The 18,334-nt window shown below is 50.1% G+C and overlaps 1 protein-coding gene across 2 annotated transcripts; it reads right to left on the bottom strand.

The window, feature by feature from the left end:
- Positions 1-3,000: 3,000 nt before the first annotated feature.
- On the bottom strand, positions 3,001-10,302 carry TRIM56 (tripartite motif containing 56). Of its 2 annotated transcripts, none has more exons than XM_049638817.1 (3): positions 10,194-10,302; positions 9,244-9,385; positions 3,001-9,133 (listed from the first exon to the last, which is right to left on the bottom strand). In XM_049638817.1, exon 3 carries the CDS (start codon positions 9,130-9,132, stop codon positions 6,826-6,828), a length of 2,307 nt encoding a protein of 768 aa, XP_049494774.1. In that variant the 5' UTR covers position 9,133; positions 9,244-9,385; positions 10,194-10,302; the 3' UTR covers positions 3,001-6,825. The 2 variants fall into 2 exon arrangements, with proteins under 2 accessions (XP_049494774.1, XP_049494773.1); XM_049638816.1 differs by having other exon boundaries at positions 10,179-10,302.
- Between the last annotated feature and the right edge of the window lie 8,032 nt (positions 10,303-18,334).

Genomic DNA, 18,334 nt, shown 5'->3' on the forward strand with positions numbered 1-18,334 from the left:
AAGAACTGTATGAATAATCGAGGTGAGAAAGTAACTGGGGTCACCAGACAAGAGTGCCCAGGCACTGGCGGGGAGGAGCGGGTCTGTGTGCCCTCCTGCTGACCTACAACCTCTGTGTCCCGGCCTCCCCCATAGGACTCGGGGGCCATTCTGTCTCCCTGTTGCTTTGGCTGTTTTCACCTGGTAAGTTGATGGACTGTCCTGACCTGAGTGTTAAGGGGAGAGAAAATTTCTGAGGGGGAAGAGACGTTTTCTGAGTTAACCCTTGAGCAAAATCAAGAGCAGAGCGCCCCATTCCCTGGCCCTCAGCAGGAGGAGGGATGCTGTGACCATCTGTCTAGTCTCGTGCCCTGCCTGTGACATGTGCCCGCCTTCCCCAGCCCCTACAGTGGGGCCCCTGCTGCCCTTCTAGAGAGGCCGGCCTGACCCTGGCAGAGCAGTGAAGGGGAAAGAGGCTCCCAGAGTCTGTGGCCACAGTATCCTGCAGCAGACCCCAAGGCCGTGGGGAAAGGAGGCAGCCAGGCCTGCAGAAGAGGAGACCCAGGTCTGAGGGAGGAGTCTTGGCCACATGGCTAGGAACCCCAGGCCGTGTGTGTCTGACCACAGAGGCAGACGCTCCGCCTTGGGGTTTGGGGCCTGGAACAGGCCGTTCTCCCCACAGTTACTGCTCACATGGACCGCGGCAGCCTCTCCTGCGCCTGGCCCCCTCAGCTGCTGAGTCATGCTCCCCGGGGTTCACAGAGGCTCCGGTCCAAAGCCAGGCTGAGTCATTCGATGATGAATTGCGGAATTCTTTTTCAGGCTGTCACCGGGGCAGTGGTGGGCCCTGACTCCCACCCCCTGCTTCCCCACCAGGCCACTCAAAACATTGTCTCCTCCGCTGTCTTCTCTTCTCCGTCTTGCTCCCCCCCCCCCGCCCCACCCCCCTGCAGTGAGCACTAGTCGCTGGGATGCTCAGAAGTATCTCTGAGTTTCCCTTCCTGTGTTAGATTCCAGTCCTATTATAGGGACAAGGGCCTGGTCTGTTAGCTCAGGAAGGAACCTCAGATCTCATTTCATTCGGCCGTCATTGACGAAGGAGAGAAGAGGAACATAGGCTTAGGATTCAGAGCTGGTTGGAAGGGCAGCTTCGGAGTCAGGATCCAAGAGCAAGCCTCGCCACCTTTGGTTTCCTTGTCTGTCAAATAATGCTAACGATTCCTACTCTGTAGGAGTTGAAGCTTCTGGAAGCCGATGGGTATGAAGCACAGGTGGGCGGGCACTCAGTAACTGCTATTCCATCTACTGTATTTGATGGGGAAGTCAGAGGTTGTGTGAGTTAGAAATAACAACTGGGGCGCCCGGGTGGCTCAGCCCATTAAGCGTCTGACTTTGGCTCTGGTCGTGATCTCACGGTTGGTGAGTTTGAGCCCAGCGTCGGGCTTGCTGCTGTCAGCACAGATCCTCTGGCTCCCTCTCCCTCTGCCCCGTGCCCGCTGTCTCTCTCTCCCTCTCTCAAAAATAAGCAAACATTAAAAAAAAGAGAGAGACAGAGAGAGAACATCTGAGGTCTCTCCCCTTCTGGTTCAGCACAGCTGGGGGCAGGAGCTCCCTCAGGGGCTTTGGAGACTAGGTCAGAGCGGGTAGGTTTGGCGAACAGGCACATGTTCTGCCCAGCCCTGCAGGGCCCACCGTGCATGCTGGACAGTGCCCACAGCTGCTTGTTTGGTTCCTCCAAACCAGAAAACGAGCAGAGACCCACGCAGCCATTCCTCACCCGAGTGTGCCCACATGCAGTCCTGCTGAGCCAGGTCACCGGCTGGCTCCCACCGAGGCCTAGCTTGCAAGACACCTCTGCCCAGAGGGCCCTCTGTCTATAGGTGGCAGTGGCCGGGACTAGGTGGGACCTCCTGCAGTGTCCCCAAGGACGAGATGTTGGCATCTTTGGAGCTACAGCAGGGGTGGCCAGGATACCTTTGCTCTCTGGGCTTTGGCAGTTCCCCACAGCCATGAATCCATGTAAGAAAAGGTTCACATTTTTTTTTTCAGAAGAATTTATTACGAAACGGAAGAAAAATACAGAGCACACAAAGGAATGAAAGAGTTTACAACACAGATTCTTCAGCCCATGGCAACTAAAACTTTGCTGGGCTGACCCTATGGGTACTGAGGTCTCGGTTCTGTCTCCAACCCTGTCTCTTTTGGCTGCTGAGCTAACCGGTTCAAAGTTTCTCCAGAGACAAGTCAAGTTGTCCTCCCAAACCTCCTTCTTAATCGCCTCTTTATATGGTCCCAAAGATTCCTCACCTGGAGCTTCAGGTGAGGTCTTGCCTGATCCCACTGTACTACTCCACTCTCCTGTCAAAGGCGTCTATGGTCCCCAGAAAACCTGTTTTTGCTTCTGTCCTGATCCATTTAATTAAGCTATATTCATGAACCAGTTGGGTAGGCTGGTTCTGTGATCTTCAGTCAAACTACCTATTTTCCTAAGCTTGCATCTGAGCTTGATCTTTCTCCTGCCAGGAACATCTTCCTGAGCGCCCGCTCTGGCAGTTCTCTGCCCCAGCTAGTCCAAAATCGCCTTCCCCTCTGCTGAAACAGACCTCTATGCCCTGTGTCCAATCTCCCACTCAATTTACAGGATAGCTATAGTGTCAGCTGACCTGCCACGGAGAGATGGTCAAACACCTTGGCCTTGGCAACCACCTATTGAATCCTGCCCAGCTCAGATCACTGACTTTACCGATTTCCTTGGAAGATTTCTGACTTCTCTCTCAGACCTCTGCCCCTTTGGAATTCTCCCTCTTAAGCATGTATTAGGTAACATGGAAGCATGTATTAGGTAACATGGCTTTATAGATATAGTAATTATAAGATTACAATGGAAGGGGAAGTTAGTCCCTCCCGAGTTATATTTTCTCTAAATTATCAAAAGATCAGGCCACACTTGCCATTTTGAATTTTTCCTAAATGTCTATGGTTATCGGTCCTTAATTTAGCACAGTCTGGTTCTCAGCTGGCTTTTAGGAACAACACTGAGTCTTAGCAAGCTGGCCATTGGTCCCTTCTGCTCCTACAATTACTGTTGTGTCTTACATATGGCTTCTTCAAATAAATGCAGCAAGGCAAAACATCTCCTCCAAAAGAGAAACAGGTAACAACTCTACCCAGACCTTCTTGAGCTTTGACCTCATCAACATGTTCCTATAACATCCCCATTCAGGCTTGCACTGGCGGAACAGTCCATATGAAGTCAGTACAAGTTGGCTGAGCTTTTTCCTAACCCACACTTCGGATCTGAACTTCATGGTATGCAAAACACTTCTCTGTGCTTCTCACCCAGCACTCATGACAACCCTGTGAAGTGGGTATGTTGTGTATTTTACTGACATAGAAATGGAGGTTCAGAGAGGTTAGGAAGCTAGCCAAGATCACACAGCTATCTTGTGGAGGAGCCAGCACTCAACCTAGGTCTCTGCTACCTCATTTACTTCCCTTTAGACACAAAGACTACGGAAGAGGTTTTCTACCCACCCTCTCCCTACCGGGACGGCATGCTCCTTTCACCAGTATATGCACAACCTGGAAAGTCCCAAACACGAAATGGAATGAAAATTGTTACAAGCCCAATGTGGGGTGTGTGTGTGTGTGTGTATGTAGGGGAGGGGTGTTGCATCTTTCGTGATGTTCCTGATTTCTTCACATCTTTAGTTTAACCAAGAATTTTCTTTTGGTGCTGAATGGGATTCCTAGGTCACGGGTAAGGTGATGGAGATTTTACCTCCATATCACGCTCAATACTGTACTTCTCTTGCATTTCACGTTTTGCCAGTGTTCTGTGCCTTCCCACCCCTACCCCTCAACGAGGAAAAGTTAGTACTTCCGTCAATCTTCCAATGCCTGGCTTCCCAGGATTCCTACAGCTTTCTGGAGAGCCAAGTGGTTCCCGCAGCTCTGAAGCATCTGTGGGATTCTCTTCTTGCAGCCAGATGGCGTTCCTGTGGTTCCAATGCAACCCTCAGAACGGCTCTGCTAACCTGAAGGTGTATGACCCCCTAGAGCCTATGACCTCCCAGGTCCCCCTTCACACACAATCAAGTCACCCCAATCTCACCTCTTTTGTGACTCAGAGGAGGGCCACCCCCCAGGAGGCATATGGTGGACTGTGTCCATAGTGCCCCCTACCAGAAATTTCTCACAAGCCAAGCTTTTGGACAGCTTGGTCGGCTGGGGCTTAGACATCTGAGGTGGGAAACCTCTACAAGAGTCTTACCACTGTCTGTTCATTTCACAGACATTTATTAAGCACCTACCACGAGCCACCCCTGTGCTCACTCTGGAAATAGAGCTTGCAAAGCAGACGAGACACTGCCCCACCCCCACCCCCATACAACTTACTCTATACTAGTTGGTTCTGTAGAAATACCACTTGGTTTCCAGTTGTTCTGAATTAGTTGGTGAACTCAATATGACCTTCCCCTGCTTTGTGGACACTCCACAATGATCTGATCACCCGAGAGGACTCTCCGACCTCTGCAGACAAGCCTCTGCTCCTCTGCTCTGCCCTTCCTCCCTGCCAGGCCCTGGCCAGCTGGGATTCTCCTCCAGACTCCTGCCTCTCCTTCAACTGGACAGTCTCGTTTATACCAACTGACACATTCATTTGCAAATCCAATAGCTATGCTCACACATCATTTCTAGAGGTGTATGTTTTTGAAGTAAATATTAAGCATATATGTTACCTAATGGTCAATAAGAACTGAAGTAGGAATGTGCATATATGAATGTGCATATATATGTACACGAAAGAACTCAGAACTCAGTCTCCCAAATCACTATTTACAAATGTTGAACATATTTCCACTCGGTAACTATTCAGACATACTTTTACCTTGTTGCTATCATTAAGTGGTCATAATCCCAAATTCTTTCTCTCTCTCTCTCTCTCTCTCTCTTTTTGCTATGATTGCATCACATAACATATTCTTCTAAATAGTTTTCATAGTTGTCATATGTGAAGGCAATAGCTCATGGTCCGAACAGACCACAAGCTGCTTGGCTGTCCCTCACAGCCAAGCAGTTTCCAGTCAATGACTGTGACATATAAGACGGCCACAAATATCTCTGTGCAACTACTTTCTTCCTCTTGAATTATTTTTCCAGAACGTAGTCCCCAAAGTGAGATAACTTAGTCCTATGGTCATTTCTTTTTACCTTTGTCAACTATTGCCAATTGTTCTCCAGAAAGCATCACACTTTATAATGCCAGCAGTCTACCTCCCCATGACGTATTTTTAATATATTTTTGGTGAATGCCAAGTGGTTGACTTTACTTTATAGTTTCCTAGTCCTGGCCTGTGTGCATTTCCTCCTGCGTACATCGCCTGATTGGTCTTTTAACCAAGTAGATCTCTTGGTCACTGCTTGTACTGGAGGCTCAGCCCTTACTTGGACCAATTCTACATAATTTCCTCATCTTACTGGCTTTCCTTTCCTTTTCCTTTTTTTTTTTTTGCTATGTATACATTTCCAGTTTTTATATAACTGAATTTGTACACTTGACCTTGATGATTTCCCCCATTACTTCAACAGAATAAGCAACGACCTCTCCAGAAAAGGGTTTTCTTTTCCCATGCACTTTCCCTCTGGACTTGTCCAAAATCCCTCTGGTCCCTATGAACATTCCATTGTCCATGATCCCTAGATTAAGATTCCCTTTGGTCTTCTCACGACAGCCCCAGGCTCAACACGTCCACCTCGGTTCTGGTGCTGCCATGGCCCATGCAAGAGTGCAGTGGTCGCGGCTCACCTCTGGCAGAACTCCCTGTGGGTTTCATCCCTCCACCCAGCCCAGCCCCACAACTGACTTCTCAAGTTTTCCAGCTGGTTTGGCCCCACAGTCCAGCACCTGGCCTCCAGGGTTAGGCTAGGCTGTTTTTCCCACAGTAATGGCCCACCTGAAGGCAAACTCCTTCACCCTTTAGTTCTGCCAAACCCAAATTTTCTCGAAAGGAATCACACCGGAAAACTAAGGGGAACTAAAAATAAGACTCTAGGAAGTGTAAAGACATCAAAGCAGAGATTATACATCCTATGTAGGTCTTGCCTTGGATTAGCCTGGTGGTGGGAGGGGAGACCCTGGGGTCTCCCCTCTCATACTCAGAACCCTGTGTTTTAGACTCCAACCCTTCTGTTGGCACATTCACCTCACGGACTTTGAGGTACACACCTCTTGGCCTCAGCTGGTGTCTGTACTTGGTCCCCCACAAAGCCCACCCTCAGAGGGATCTCTACGTCAGGACTGTGGCTGGTTCAAAATCCCAGACCTCTTCTGACCTGGTGTGTCCCTGCTTCCAGTCTGAGGGGAGCTGGGTTCTCAGCTCTCTTCTAGAAGGCATATGCCTGACATACCCCAAGCCCTTCTCGACTCGGAGGATTCCTTCTGCCAGCCTCGCCAAGACTCTCCCTGGGCCATCCCATCGGGAGTAGTTTTGAAGAACGCCAATCAGCACAAGCTTACGAATTTCAGAAACTTGACCTACAAGGGTGGCGACGGAAGCAGCAGTCACCCCCCAAAAGCAGGAGACACAGTTAGCTCTCGGCGCACTCCTCCCTTCCTCCCCTGCTTCTGAGAGCTGTGGTCACACTGCTGCCCTTGGTCCCATCCCCACAACACCCTGAAGAGGGGTTAGCAGTTTGGCACTTCACATTGAAAGGTTGCCAGCCCCTGCCTTCCAGAAAACACCCTCAGCCACCACATCCCATGGCGGCCTTGCCTCCCTCGTCCCCCCTATAGCCCCAGCACCCCTCCCCGTCCCTCCCCAGCCCCTCTCCTGTCCTAGCCCTTTAACTATCAAGAGAGCGGACCCGAAAGACATGAATGGTCCCGTTACTGAGAGACACAACCAGGTGCCTGCCGTCCACCATGGTGGTCACCCTAGGCTTTTCCAGGCCATGATAGGCCGTCAGGAAGTCGCCGAGCAGTGACCCCTTTGGATCCAGGATCACCACCTTGTTGACCTCGCGAAGGGTCAGGAAGATGTAGCCTTTCTTATCCACGGACACAGAGCCTGGCTGGCAGCCATGCAGGCCTGGCCCCCGGTACTCACCAATCACCTGACCCAGACCATCACAGACCACCACGCTGTTCTGCTGCCAGTCGGACCCCACAAAATTGCCCTGGGGGCTGGTGGTCAGGAACACCAGCGCCCGCAGGCCCCTGTTGGCCTTGCCCCCAGGGATGAACCGGGTGGCCAGGCTGCCTTCCATGTTGTACACTTCCACGTGGCCTGACACACTGACGGCCACACGGTCCCCACTCGGCATGGCAGCCACAGCGTGGCTGGCCTGGGAGAGGCTCAGGGCCCGGCGCCACTGCACCTCACCATCAGGGCTGATGAGGTAGAGCCTCGCGCCGGCCGAGAAGGCCACTGCTCCCTGCAGGGCAGCCACGCTACATGGGGAGCAGCCCTCGGGGACCGGCACTGCGCCCTTGTAGTCGCCATTGAGGGAGAAGCGCTTCAACGCCCTATTCTGCTCATCCGCCACCAGGATCTCCCGGGGGCCAAAGGGACAGAGCCCTGTGATGCGGGGAGACCGCTTGTCTCCTGGCATCCGCGTGGGGAAGCTGCAGGAGAAAATGGGCCTGGGGAGGAGGCCAGAGCCCTCCAGGTTCAGCCCAGGCACTGGGCTGGGCTCCCGGGAAACTGACTTGAGCCTGCCTTTGAACTTCCTCTTCTTGTTGGATCTGCCACCCCTCGGGGTCTGGGCTCCTTCATCTTCTAGGGGTGTCTGGGCTCTGCCCTCTTTTGGAGTCTGGGCTCCGTCTTCCTGGGGTGTCTTGGCTCTGTCCTCCTTTGGGGTCTGGGCTCCGTCCTCCTGGGGTGTCTGGGCTCTGTCTGGGGTGCAAGCTCCAGCCCTACTCTGGGGCTGGATTCCACCGTGTCTCTCTGACTTGGCTCCGTCCTCTCTCTGGCTCGAAGTTTCATCACCTCCCTGGCTTCCAGCTCCTTCTTGCCCACCGTCCTTCTGGGGCTGTTCCTCAAAGGAGAGCCCTAGCAGGCGGCAGTTCTTGTCCAGGAGCCCAGGATGGAACTCCAGCTGGGGCAGCAGGCAGGGGGCTGGCCCTGGCATCCAGGGACAGCCCTGCAGCTGCCGGAGCCTCTGGGCAATCGCCCCTTCCAGAGAAAGTATCTCGGCCTCGCGACCCAAGCTGAGCACCCGACGGGCAAAGGCGGCCGCCGCCCTGGCCACCTGCTCCCGGCCCTCCAGCTCCTCCAGTCTCTCCCGAGCAGCCTCCTCAGCAGCCTCTACGTGGGCCCGTAGCTGCCCCAGCACCTCCTGCTTCTGGGCTAGTAGGGCCCGGAGGACCCCCTCGGCCACTTCCTCCACCTGCATTCCCACCCTAGCTGCCTGTTCCCGCAGCCGGGCCAAAGCTTCCTTTTCCGTCATCCGGGCGGCCTCAAGCTCCGCCAGGTTGCTGTCCACGCCTGCCAACAGCTCCTCCAGGCCTGGCCTGCGGGCGCGCACAGCCTCGGCCAGGGGCAGGCAGGGATGGTCCAGGTGGGGGTCCAGGCGGCACTCGCGGCACAGCAGCTGGGAGCAGGGCTGGCACAGGAAGCGCAGGGCCTCTCCCGGGTGCTGAGGGCACTGGGCCGCCTGGCGCTCCCGGGCCTCCTCGTCGTACCAGCCTGCCCGGTAGCCCACCAGGTCCACCACCCGGTGGGTGTGGGTCTGCCGAGTGCAGCGGTGCCCGTCAGCGCAGGCCTGGCACAGGTCGTCCGCGCAGTCCAGGCACCGGGCAGTGGCCGGCCCCCCCGTGCCGGCCCCCCCCATCAGGGGACACAGCGCGCAGGCTGGCTTCCCCGCGCGCAGGTCTCCGCCAGCCCGGGCCCTCACCAAATCCAGGAGCCCGTTGACAAAGAAGTTGGTCTTGAAGGCGGCCACGCCTGCCGGTGGCACGGGCACGGTCTCTCGGCACTCAGGGCATCGGAGGTGGCCTCCCTCGGCCAGCTGGGCCAGGCAGTCCTGGCAGTAGGTGTGCAGGCAGGGCAACGTTTTGGGTGCCCGAAGCTGCTCCAGGCATATTTTACAGGCCAGGAAGTCGCTGCTCAGGGCTTCCAGTAGGGAGGGTGAGGATCCCTGGGAAACCATGCTGCAAGGGAGAGGTCGGGGTCAGAGGGCAGAGGGTACCTCCACGTTGCCTCCAGCCTGCCAGCCTGGCTCTCCCCCCATCCCCAAGCCCCACCAGGGCTGAGGTCTCACCTGAATGGCCAGGAACGTCCTTCTGGTCTTCCAGGGCCTGTGGCCGCTTGCTCTTGAGCTAGGGAGCCGCCCCTCTCCGGGCATACATTCAGCAAATGCAAAAAAGTAAATGCTTCCTGCCTTGTACCTTGTGCCTAGTGCCCTGAGAAAGAACCAGACCAAGAAGCCCAGCCTTAGGGAGCTGTGTGATGATCAGCACCCCAGGGTTGACAGGCCTGTTGGCAAGTGTGGCGCTAGCCCTGTGTGAGTAGTCCTGAGGCCTTGCTGGGGACAGGTGCAGGGGTGGGGTGCAGGCAGAGAGGACATAGGAGAGGGTCTGGCTGCACAGTCACCTCTACTTGTGGCAACTGGGGCAGGGTAAGGGGCCCCAACTCCTGTAGCCCCTCACACCTGTTTTCTAGACCCTGGGAACCACATCAGGGGTCAAGGGGCCCCACTTTCTGCCCAATTTCCCCTGGGAGGGTTCTGGAGCAGGTGGAAGTAAGGCTGTGGGGCGGTGGCGGCCTTGCGCTCCTTCTAGCTCTTAGACCTTGGGGTCACCGCAACCTGTGCCTCATCTCCTAGAGGCTTTTCTTTCTACCTGTCCTGCTGAAAGGGGCCTCAGCTTTCCTAGAAGCCTCTGAAGGGGAGTTGTGTGGACCCGTCTGTGACTCTCCCCCAGATCCCAGCACAGTGGACGAAATCCTCCAGGAAGAGACTGCGGGAGGGGGGTGTTCCCCCAAACTTCTGGAGCGTGGGGTCGGGGAGGACAGGCCAGAGAGTGGGAGGAGGCCTTTCCCAGGTAAGCCTCAGGCCTCTGGCCCCGGAGTGGGGCGAGGCGGGGTGCTCCCTCCCACCCTCTCCTCTCCTCCCGCCTTCCGGGTCCCTCCCCTCCCCCTTCCTCCCGCTCCCTTCCCCCCACGCCTTCCAGCTCTTCCGTCATCCGCCCTCCTTACCAGGTCTGAGCTGACCTTGGGCTCCGGGACGGGGCGTGGGGGGCCCGGGGCCTGGAAGCCGCTGGGGCTGGGTGCCTGAAAGAGAAACAAAACTGAAAGTAATGGTACTTCTGCAACTTCCGTCCCCAGCCCGGGACACCGACTCGCACGGCCTCAGGCCCCGCCTTCTTCCCTACCCCAGGCCGGACCTCTTCCTCGGGAGGGGGGGCCTCCACCCTTGGCCGGCGCGGCCCCTGCTGCAGGCCGCGGGGCTCGGCGGCGGGGCTCCCCAGGTCGCCCTGTGAGATCCAGCATCAGGATCCGCTCAGCCAGCTAAGTGTGTTTGTGGCACACGCAGAGGACCTGCCCGAGGACGCGTCCTCTGAGGGGAGAAATGAGAGCTCCTCCTCGGTTCAGAGCCATGTAACTAGAGCCCAGCCCTCGGGCCAGGCCTCCAGTGAGGCGGCACAGCTGCCAATCTAGTCCTAGGTGGGGCGCCTTAAACCTTTGCCGAGCCAGGGGGGAGGCAGAGGAACCAGATGAGGCCGGGAAGGCTTCCTGGAGGAGGCATCACTTGAGATGAGTTTGAAGGGCACAGAGGAGGTTGGGAGGAAGAACGCAGGGAAGAACATTTTGGGAATTGGGAACAGCAAATCGGTGGGCACAGAGGAATGAAATACCCCAACTCTCCCCAGTAGCTCCGAGTATTTCAGGATGGTTTATGGGAAGGGACGTGTGAGTGGCGGCAGATGATGTTACAGAGTGACGCAGAGGCCATATCATAGAGGGCCTTATGGTGTACATGAAGGAGTCTGAGTTTTATCCAAGAAGTCAAAAGAAATCATTGAAGGATATTTTCCCCCAATATCTTATGAAAAATTTGAAGCACAAAAAAGTTGAAGGAATTGCCACAAATACTCATATACCTGCCACTTAGATTCTACAGTTGAGATATGAAAGTTGATTTCTTGCGTATCTATTCCTGTATGCATCCCTTGGTCCACAGTGATGGGCTTTCAGCAGGATGCTGAACCAAGGAGTGCTCAGTGGAGAGGTTGGAGCAGACCCCGTGGCCGTAGGACCACTAGCGGAGGGTGGAGGAGGATGCCACTGTTGACACCACAGCACTGATGACTCACCCTGGGGAGGGAGGTGAAGGAAGGAGGGCAGGCTTTGCGGGTCTGGAGGTGAGAAGGGAGAGCGAGGCTGGCGACATCCAGGCTTGTGACCGTTCCACACTCTTCCAGTGTATCTGTGCTTTTGGTGAAGTCACTCAACAGTGTCCAAAGCAAGAAGAGCAGGGCTGAGGGGCTCCTGGGTGGCTCAGTCGGTTGAGTGTCCGACTTCAGCTCAGGTCATGATCTCACGGTTTTTGAGTTCAAGCCCCGCTTCGGGCTCTGTGCTGACAGCTCAGAGCCTGGAGCCCGCTTTGGATTCTGTGTCTCCCTCTCTCTCTGCCTCTCCCCCGCTTATGCTCTGTCTCTTTCTCTCTCTCAAAAATAAATAAACATTAAAAAAGTTAAAAAAGTTTAATTAAAAAAATTACTTTAAGAAGAAGGCTGTGATGGCACTACGGGGACCAGACATTTCAGGGCAAGTGGGGGAGAGGCTGGGCGTGCAGGAGGTGAGAAGTAGTCGCCAGAGAGCTAAGAGTGGAAATCCAAGGGAGGAAAGATCCTAGGAGCCAGGCTAGGGAATGCTTCGCTTCCAGAAGGTGGGGGTGATCAGTGCTGTTGAATGCTGCAGACCAGACAGTCCAGCCAAGTGAGGACAGAAGGACAGACTGATGCATGTGTGTCCACAAATGTATAGGCACACGCCTGCACATGTGTCTGGCCTTCGTGTGTGCTTCTTTGTGCACATTCAGGAATGATTGGTCAATGTCTACTGCGGCAAGAGAGCCTGCCACGCACTATGGAAGACACAGAGATAGACAGGATATATTCCCGCCCAAGATGAGTTTTCGATTTAACAGGGGAGGTGAGAGTGTGCATGCTGCAATATGAGACAGTAAGGCAAATGTCAAAATAATCATCACAGTGGCTTCTCTTATTGGGTATTTACCCTGAGCGTGGCATGGGGCATCGAAAACATAACCTGGTTTAATGCTCGCTATAACCTGGTGACATAGGCACTGTTACTGTTCCATTTTACAGATGAGGACTCTGAGTTAAGAGAGAATAACTGTGTCACCCAAGGTCACATAAAGTGCTGTGCCAACACAAGAGAGGGAGAGTTTGATTTCTCCCGGAATGGTGGAGGTGGTGTGGGAATCAGGAAGGCTTCATGCAGGAGGCGGCCTTCAGTGGCTGTCCTACCCTGTCTTCCCAAACATCGAACAATTACTTAAAACACCTATGGGGTCCAGGAAGACGGTTTCTTTCCCCGAGAAGACGCCTAAGCTAAGGGATAACTCACCTACAGCCAAGTGATAAGGGTTACCACAAAGACACATATGGGGGCGGGGCATGTGGATTCTTACCAGATGCTGGGGGTCCCTTAAGATAACCCTAGGCAAGGAAGGCCTCTCACGGGTGGTTGGTCTTATAGGACTGAAGCACAGGTGGCTGGAGGGAAGTAGCAGGAGATGGGGGTGGGCAGGCAGAACAAACTTAAAAATTACCTGTCGGGCCTCAAAGTAATGGGGAGCCATTTATGGGATTTTCATTAAGCAGGTTTGAGCTTTGTTCTGTAGGTATTTGGGGAGTGTGAGCTGAGCACAGGTTTTAATCTTAATTTATACAAATAATAAGGATTATTTCTTTTTAATGTTTATTTATTTTTGAGAGAGAGAGGGAGAGACAGAGTGCAAGTGGGTGGGGGAGGGGGCAGAGAGAGAGAGGGAGACAGAACTGAGCTGTTAGCACAGAACCTGATCCAGGGCTTGAACCCACCAACTGTGAAATCATAACTTGAGCTGTAGTTGGACACTTAACCGACTGAGCCACCTAGGCACCCCAATCATTTAAAGTAAAGTTTAGGGGCACCTGGGTGGCTCGGTGGGTTAAGCGTCCAACTCTTGATTTTGGCTCAGGTCATGATCTTACAGTAAGATCGAGCCCCACATTGGGCTCTGTACTGATAGCACAGAGCCTGCTTGAGATTCTCTGTCTCCCCTTCTCTCTCAACCCCTCCCCTTTTTGCTTTGTCTCAAAATAAATAAACATGAAAATTTTTTAAAAAATAAAGTTTAGGGGCGCCTGGGTGGCACAGTCGGTTAAGCGTCCGACTTCAGCCAGGTCACTATCTTGCGGTCCGTGAGTTCGAGCCCCGCGTCAGGCTCTGGGCTGATGGCTCGGAGCCTGGAGCCTGTTTACGATTCTGTGTCTCCCTCTCTCTCTGACCCTCCCCCGTTCATGCTCTGTCTCTCTCTGTCCCAAAAATAAATAAAAAACGTTGAAAAAAAATTTTTTTTTAAAAAATAAAGTTTAAAACATTCCTATCATCATTGTAACAAAATAAAACATTCCTATCATTGTAACAAAATAACCTTTTCCTGTGTTTATTTCTTTTGGTCTCTGTTTTAGGAATATATGTTACATAGTTGTATTTATAGTGTGCTTATATTTTTGTTTACTTACCTAACTTAATATTGTATTAGCATTTTCTGTGTTTCTTTTTTTCTTTTTTTAAATTTTTATTTATTTATTTTTTTAATATGAAATTTATTGTCACATCGGTTTCCATACAACACCCAGTGCTCATCCCAACAGGTGCCCTCCTCAATGCCCATCACCCACTTTCCCCTCCCTCCCACCCCCCATCAACCCTCAGTTTATTCCCAGTTTTTAAGAGTCTCTTATGGTTTGGCTCTCTCCCTCTCTAACTTTTTTTTTCCTTCACCTCCCCCATGGTCTTCTGTTAAGTTTCTCAGGATCCACATAAGAGTGAAAACATATGGTATCTGTCTTTCTCTGTATGACTTACTTCACTTAGCATCACACTCTCCAGTTCCATCCACGTTGCTACAAAAGGCCATATTTCATTCTTTCTCATTGCCAAGTAGTATTCCATTGTATATATAAACCACAACTTCTTTATCCATTCATCAATTGATGGACATTTAGGCTCTTTCCATAATTTGGCTATTGTTGAAAGTGCTGCTATAAACATTGGGGTACAAGTGCCCCTGTGCATCAGCACTCCTGTATCCCTTGGGTAAATTCCTAGCAGTGCTACAACTGGGTCATAGGGTAGGTCTATTTTTAATTTTTTGAGGAACCTCCACACTGTTTTCCAGAGCGGTTGCACCAGTTTGCATTCCCACCAACAGTGCAAGAGGGTTCTCGTTTCTCCACATCCTCTCCAGCATCTGTAGTCTCCTGATTTGTTCATTTTAGCCACTCTGGTGTGAGGTGGTATCTCAGTGTGGTTTTGATTTGTATTCCCTGATGAGCAGTGACGTTGAACATCTTTTCATGTGCCTGTTGGCCATCTGGGTGTCTTCTTTAGAAAAGTGTCTATTCATGTCTTCTGCCCATTTCTTCACTGGATTATTTGTTTTTCGGGTGTGGAGTTTGGTGAGTTCTTTATATATTTTGGATACTAGCCCTTTGTCCAATATGTCATTTGCAAATATCTTTTCCCATTCTATTGGTTGCCTTTTAGTTTTGTCGATTGTTTCCTTTGCAGTGCAGAAGCTTTTTATCTTGATGAAGTCCCAATAGTTCATTTTTGCTTTTAATTCCCTTGCCTTTGGAGATGTGTCAAGTAAGAAATTGCTGAGGCTGAGGTCAGAGAGGTTTTTTCCTACTTTCTCCTCTAGGGTTTTAATGGTTTCCTGTCTCACATTCTGGTCCTTCATCCATTTTGAGTTTATTTTGTCAATGGTGTAAGAAAGTGGTCTAGATTCATCCTTCTGCATGTTGCTGTCCAGTTCTCCCAGCACTATTTGTTAAAGAGACTGTCTTTTTTCCATTGGATATTCTTTCCTGCTTTGTCAAAGATTAGTTGGCCATACTTTTGTGGGTCCAATTCTGGAGTCTCTATTCTATTCCATTGGTCTATGTGCTTTTGTGCCAATACCATGCTGTCTTGATGATTACAGCTTTGTAGTAGAGGCTAAAGTCTGGGATCGTGATACCTCCTGCTGTGGTTTTCTTCTTCAATATTACGTTGGCTATTTGGGGTCTTTTGCGGTTCCATACAAATTTTAGGATTGCTTGTTCTAGCTTCAAGAAGAATGCTGGTGCAATTTTGATTGGGATTGCATTGAATGTGTAGATTGCTTTGGGTAGTATTGACATTTTAACAATATTTGTTCTTCCAGTCCATGAGCATGGACTATTTTTTCATTTCTTTGTATCTTCTTCAATTTCCTTCATAAACTTTCTATAGTTTTCAGCATATTGATCTTTTACATCTTTGGTTAGATTTATTCCTAGGTATTTTATGTGTTTCTTTTTTTTTTTAATGTTTATTTATTTTTGAGAGAGAGACAGAGACAGAGTACAAGCGGGGGAGGGTCAGAGAGAGAGGGAGACACAGAATCTGAAGCAGGCTCCAGGCTCTGAGCTGTCAGCACAAAGCCCCACGCAGGGCTCGAACCCATGAATGTGAGATCATGACCTGAGCTGAAGTTAGATGGTCAACTGACTGAGCTACCCAGGTGCCATTCTGTGTGTTTCTACACATTCTTCATAGCTATGATTGTTAATGGCTGCATAAGTTGTATGCCGTAATTTACTTAACTATTTAGTAACATGCTGATAAGCCAGCTTCCCCCCTTACCAGTTTCCGTGATGTAAATAATAGTGTAAATATTCCCATCATGGCTGATTTCATGCTACCAATAATTTAACGACTGGCTGCAAAATTCCTAAAATTTAACAATGAGCTTTCAGGAGCCAGTCCTCCTGGGAAGCTTTTAGAATCTTCTCTTTGTCCCTAGTGTTCTGAATTTCACAGTGAGTGTTTCGTGCTGAGCATTTAGTGGGCTCTTTAAGTCTCAAGGCACGTTTTCCTTCAGGTCTGGGAAATTCTCCTGTGTTGTTGGTGATTCTCTCCCCTAAGATTTCCCCCTCTGGAATTTCCATCATTCAGATGCTGGATCTCCCGGATGGGTCCTCCAATTGTATCTTTTCTCCCATTTTCCATTTCTCTCTCTTTTGGGGAAATTTCTTCAACTTAAGCCTTCTAACTGTTGTGTTTTTCAAATCTGCTGTCACTGTTTTAATTTGTGAACATCCTAATTTTTCTGTATCCTGTTTTTTCTGCACAGATCCATCTGGTATCTTCTCCTATCTTTCTGAGGACAGGAATGTGTTGGGGTGTGCGTGTGTGTGTGTGTGTGTGTGTGTGTGTTCTTACTTTGCGTGGTTTCTGTTTACCGCCCCCCCAAGTTATTGTTTCTTCTTTCCTTTCCTCCCACACCTTCCCTTCCTCCCTCTCCCTGTGCCACCTCTCCCTCCCTCCCTTCCTTCCTCTTTTTTTCAGTGACTGTACTACTTATTATTTTATATTTTAAAGTTAGCACTCTGAGGTATAATTTACACACAGTAAAAATCACCTATTTAAGTGTATGGTTCGGTGAGTTTTGACAAATGTATATCATTAATAATTACCAATGCAATCATATAGTACAATATAACAATAAGGAAGTTGACATCGGGGACAATACTATTAACTATAGACCTTATTCACTTCTCACCGTGTGTGTGTTGTATATAATCCTGTGCAGAATCAACATGCAGAACTGTCCCATCAACACAAAGAAACTCCCCCCATCCCTAACTCCTGCAGCTGGTGAGCTATTGTCCCCCTTCTCTGTAATTTTGCCATTTCAAGAACGTTACATAAATGAAATCACAAAGTATGAAACCTCTGGATTGGGACAATCCACCCAAGTTATTATGTACATGTTGGTAGTTCATTCCTTTTATTGCAGGGTAATGGTTCATTGTTTGGGTGTTCCACAGTTTATCCATTCTGATGTTGGAAGACACTCAGATGGTTTCCAGTTTGGGTTATTACAAATACAGCTACTAAAACCATTTCTATACTGGTTTTGGTGTGAATCTAAGTTTTCATGTTTCTGGGATAAATGCTTAGAAGTATGATTTCTCAGGGGCACCTGGGTGGCTCAGTCCGTTAAGCATCTGACTCTTGATTTCAGCTTAGGTCATAATCTCACGGTTTGTGAGATCAAGCCCCATGTCAGGCTCTGTATTGACAGCATGGAGCCTGCTTGGGATTCTCTCTGTCCCTCTCTCAGCCTCTCCCCCCACCCCGACTTAAAAATAAATAAACATTAAAAAAAAAGAAGTATGATTTCTCAGTTTTATGATAGGTGTATGTTTAATTTTACAAGAAGTGCCAAACGATTTCTTTATTTTATTTCTAGTAGGTGTGATAGCATCATCATCACCGTCATCATCATCACCGTTTTTGCTTACAGTTCCCTCATGGCTAATGATGTTGACCATCTTTTCTCGTGCTGATATGCCATCTGTATATCTTCTGTGGTGAAATGTCTGTTCTTTTGCCAGTTTTTTAAGTGAATTTTTTAACTTATTGTTGAGTTTCAAGGGTTCTTTACATACTCTAGGCACAAGTCATCGGTCAGATTTGTGATTTACAAACATATTTGCCCGGTCTGTAGTAGCTTATATTTTCATCCTATTCACAATACTTTTTGCAGGAGAAAGTATTTAATTTTGATGAGTCCACTTTACCAATGGGTCATGCTTTGGCATGATTTTCTCTTATGTTTTCTTCTCGAAGTTTTAGAGCTAAAACATTTTACATTTCAGTCTTTAATCTGTTTTTAATTATTTTTTATTTTTTAAAAGTTTATTTTGAGAGAGAGAGAGAGAGAGAGCAAGCAGGGGAGGGGCAGAATGAGAGAGAGAGAGAGAGAGAGAGAGAGAGAGAGAGAATCCCAAGCAGACTCTGCACCATCAGCACAGAGCCTGATGCAGGGAACCGTGAGATTATGACCTGAGCTGAAACCTAGAATCAGACACTTAACTAACCGAGCCACCCAGGTGCCCCTAATTAATTTTTGTATATGTTATGAGATAAGCATTCCTTGTTTGTTTGCATGGTTTTCTCACTGTTCCACCACTCTTTGTTGAAAAGCCAATCTTTCCCCTTTTAATTTTCTTGGAGCTTTTGTCAAAAATCAATTGACTATAAATATAAGTATTTATTCTGGACTTTCCATTCTATTCCATGTT

The sequence above is a fragment of the Panthera uncia genome, chromosome E3, assembly GCF_023721935.1.
Source record: "Panthera uncia isolate 11264 chromosome E3, Puncia_PCG_1.0, whole genome shotgun sequence".
Lineage (NCBI taxonomy): Eukaryota > Metazoa > Chordata > Mammalia > Carnivora > Felidae > Panthera > Panthera uncia.

What these genes read in the sequence shown, in the direction of transcription:
- TRIM56 (XM_049638817.1), bottom strand. Translation starts at nt 9,132, where the DNA reads ATGGTTTCCCAGGGATCCTCACCCTCCCTACTGGAAGCCCTGAGCAGC.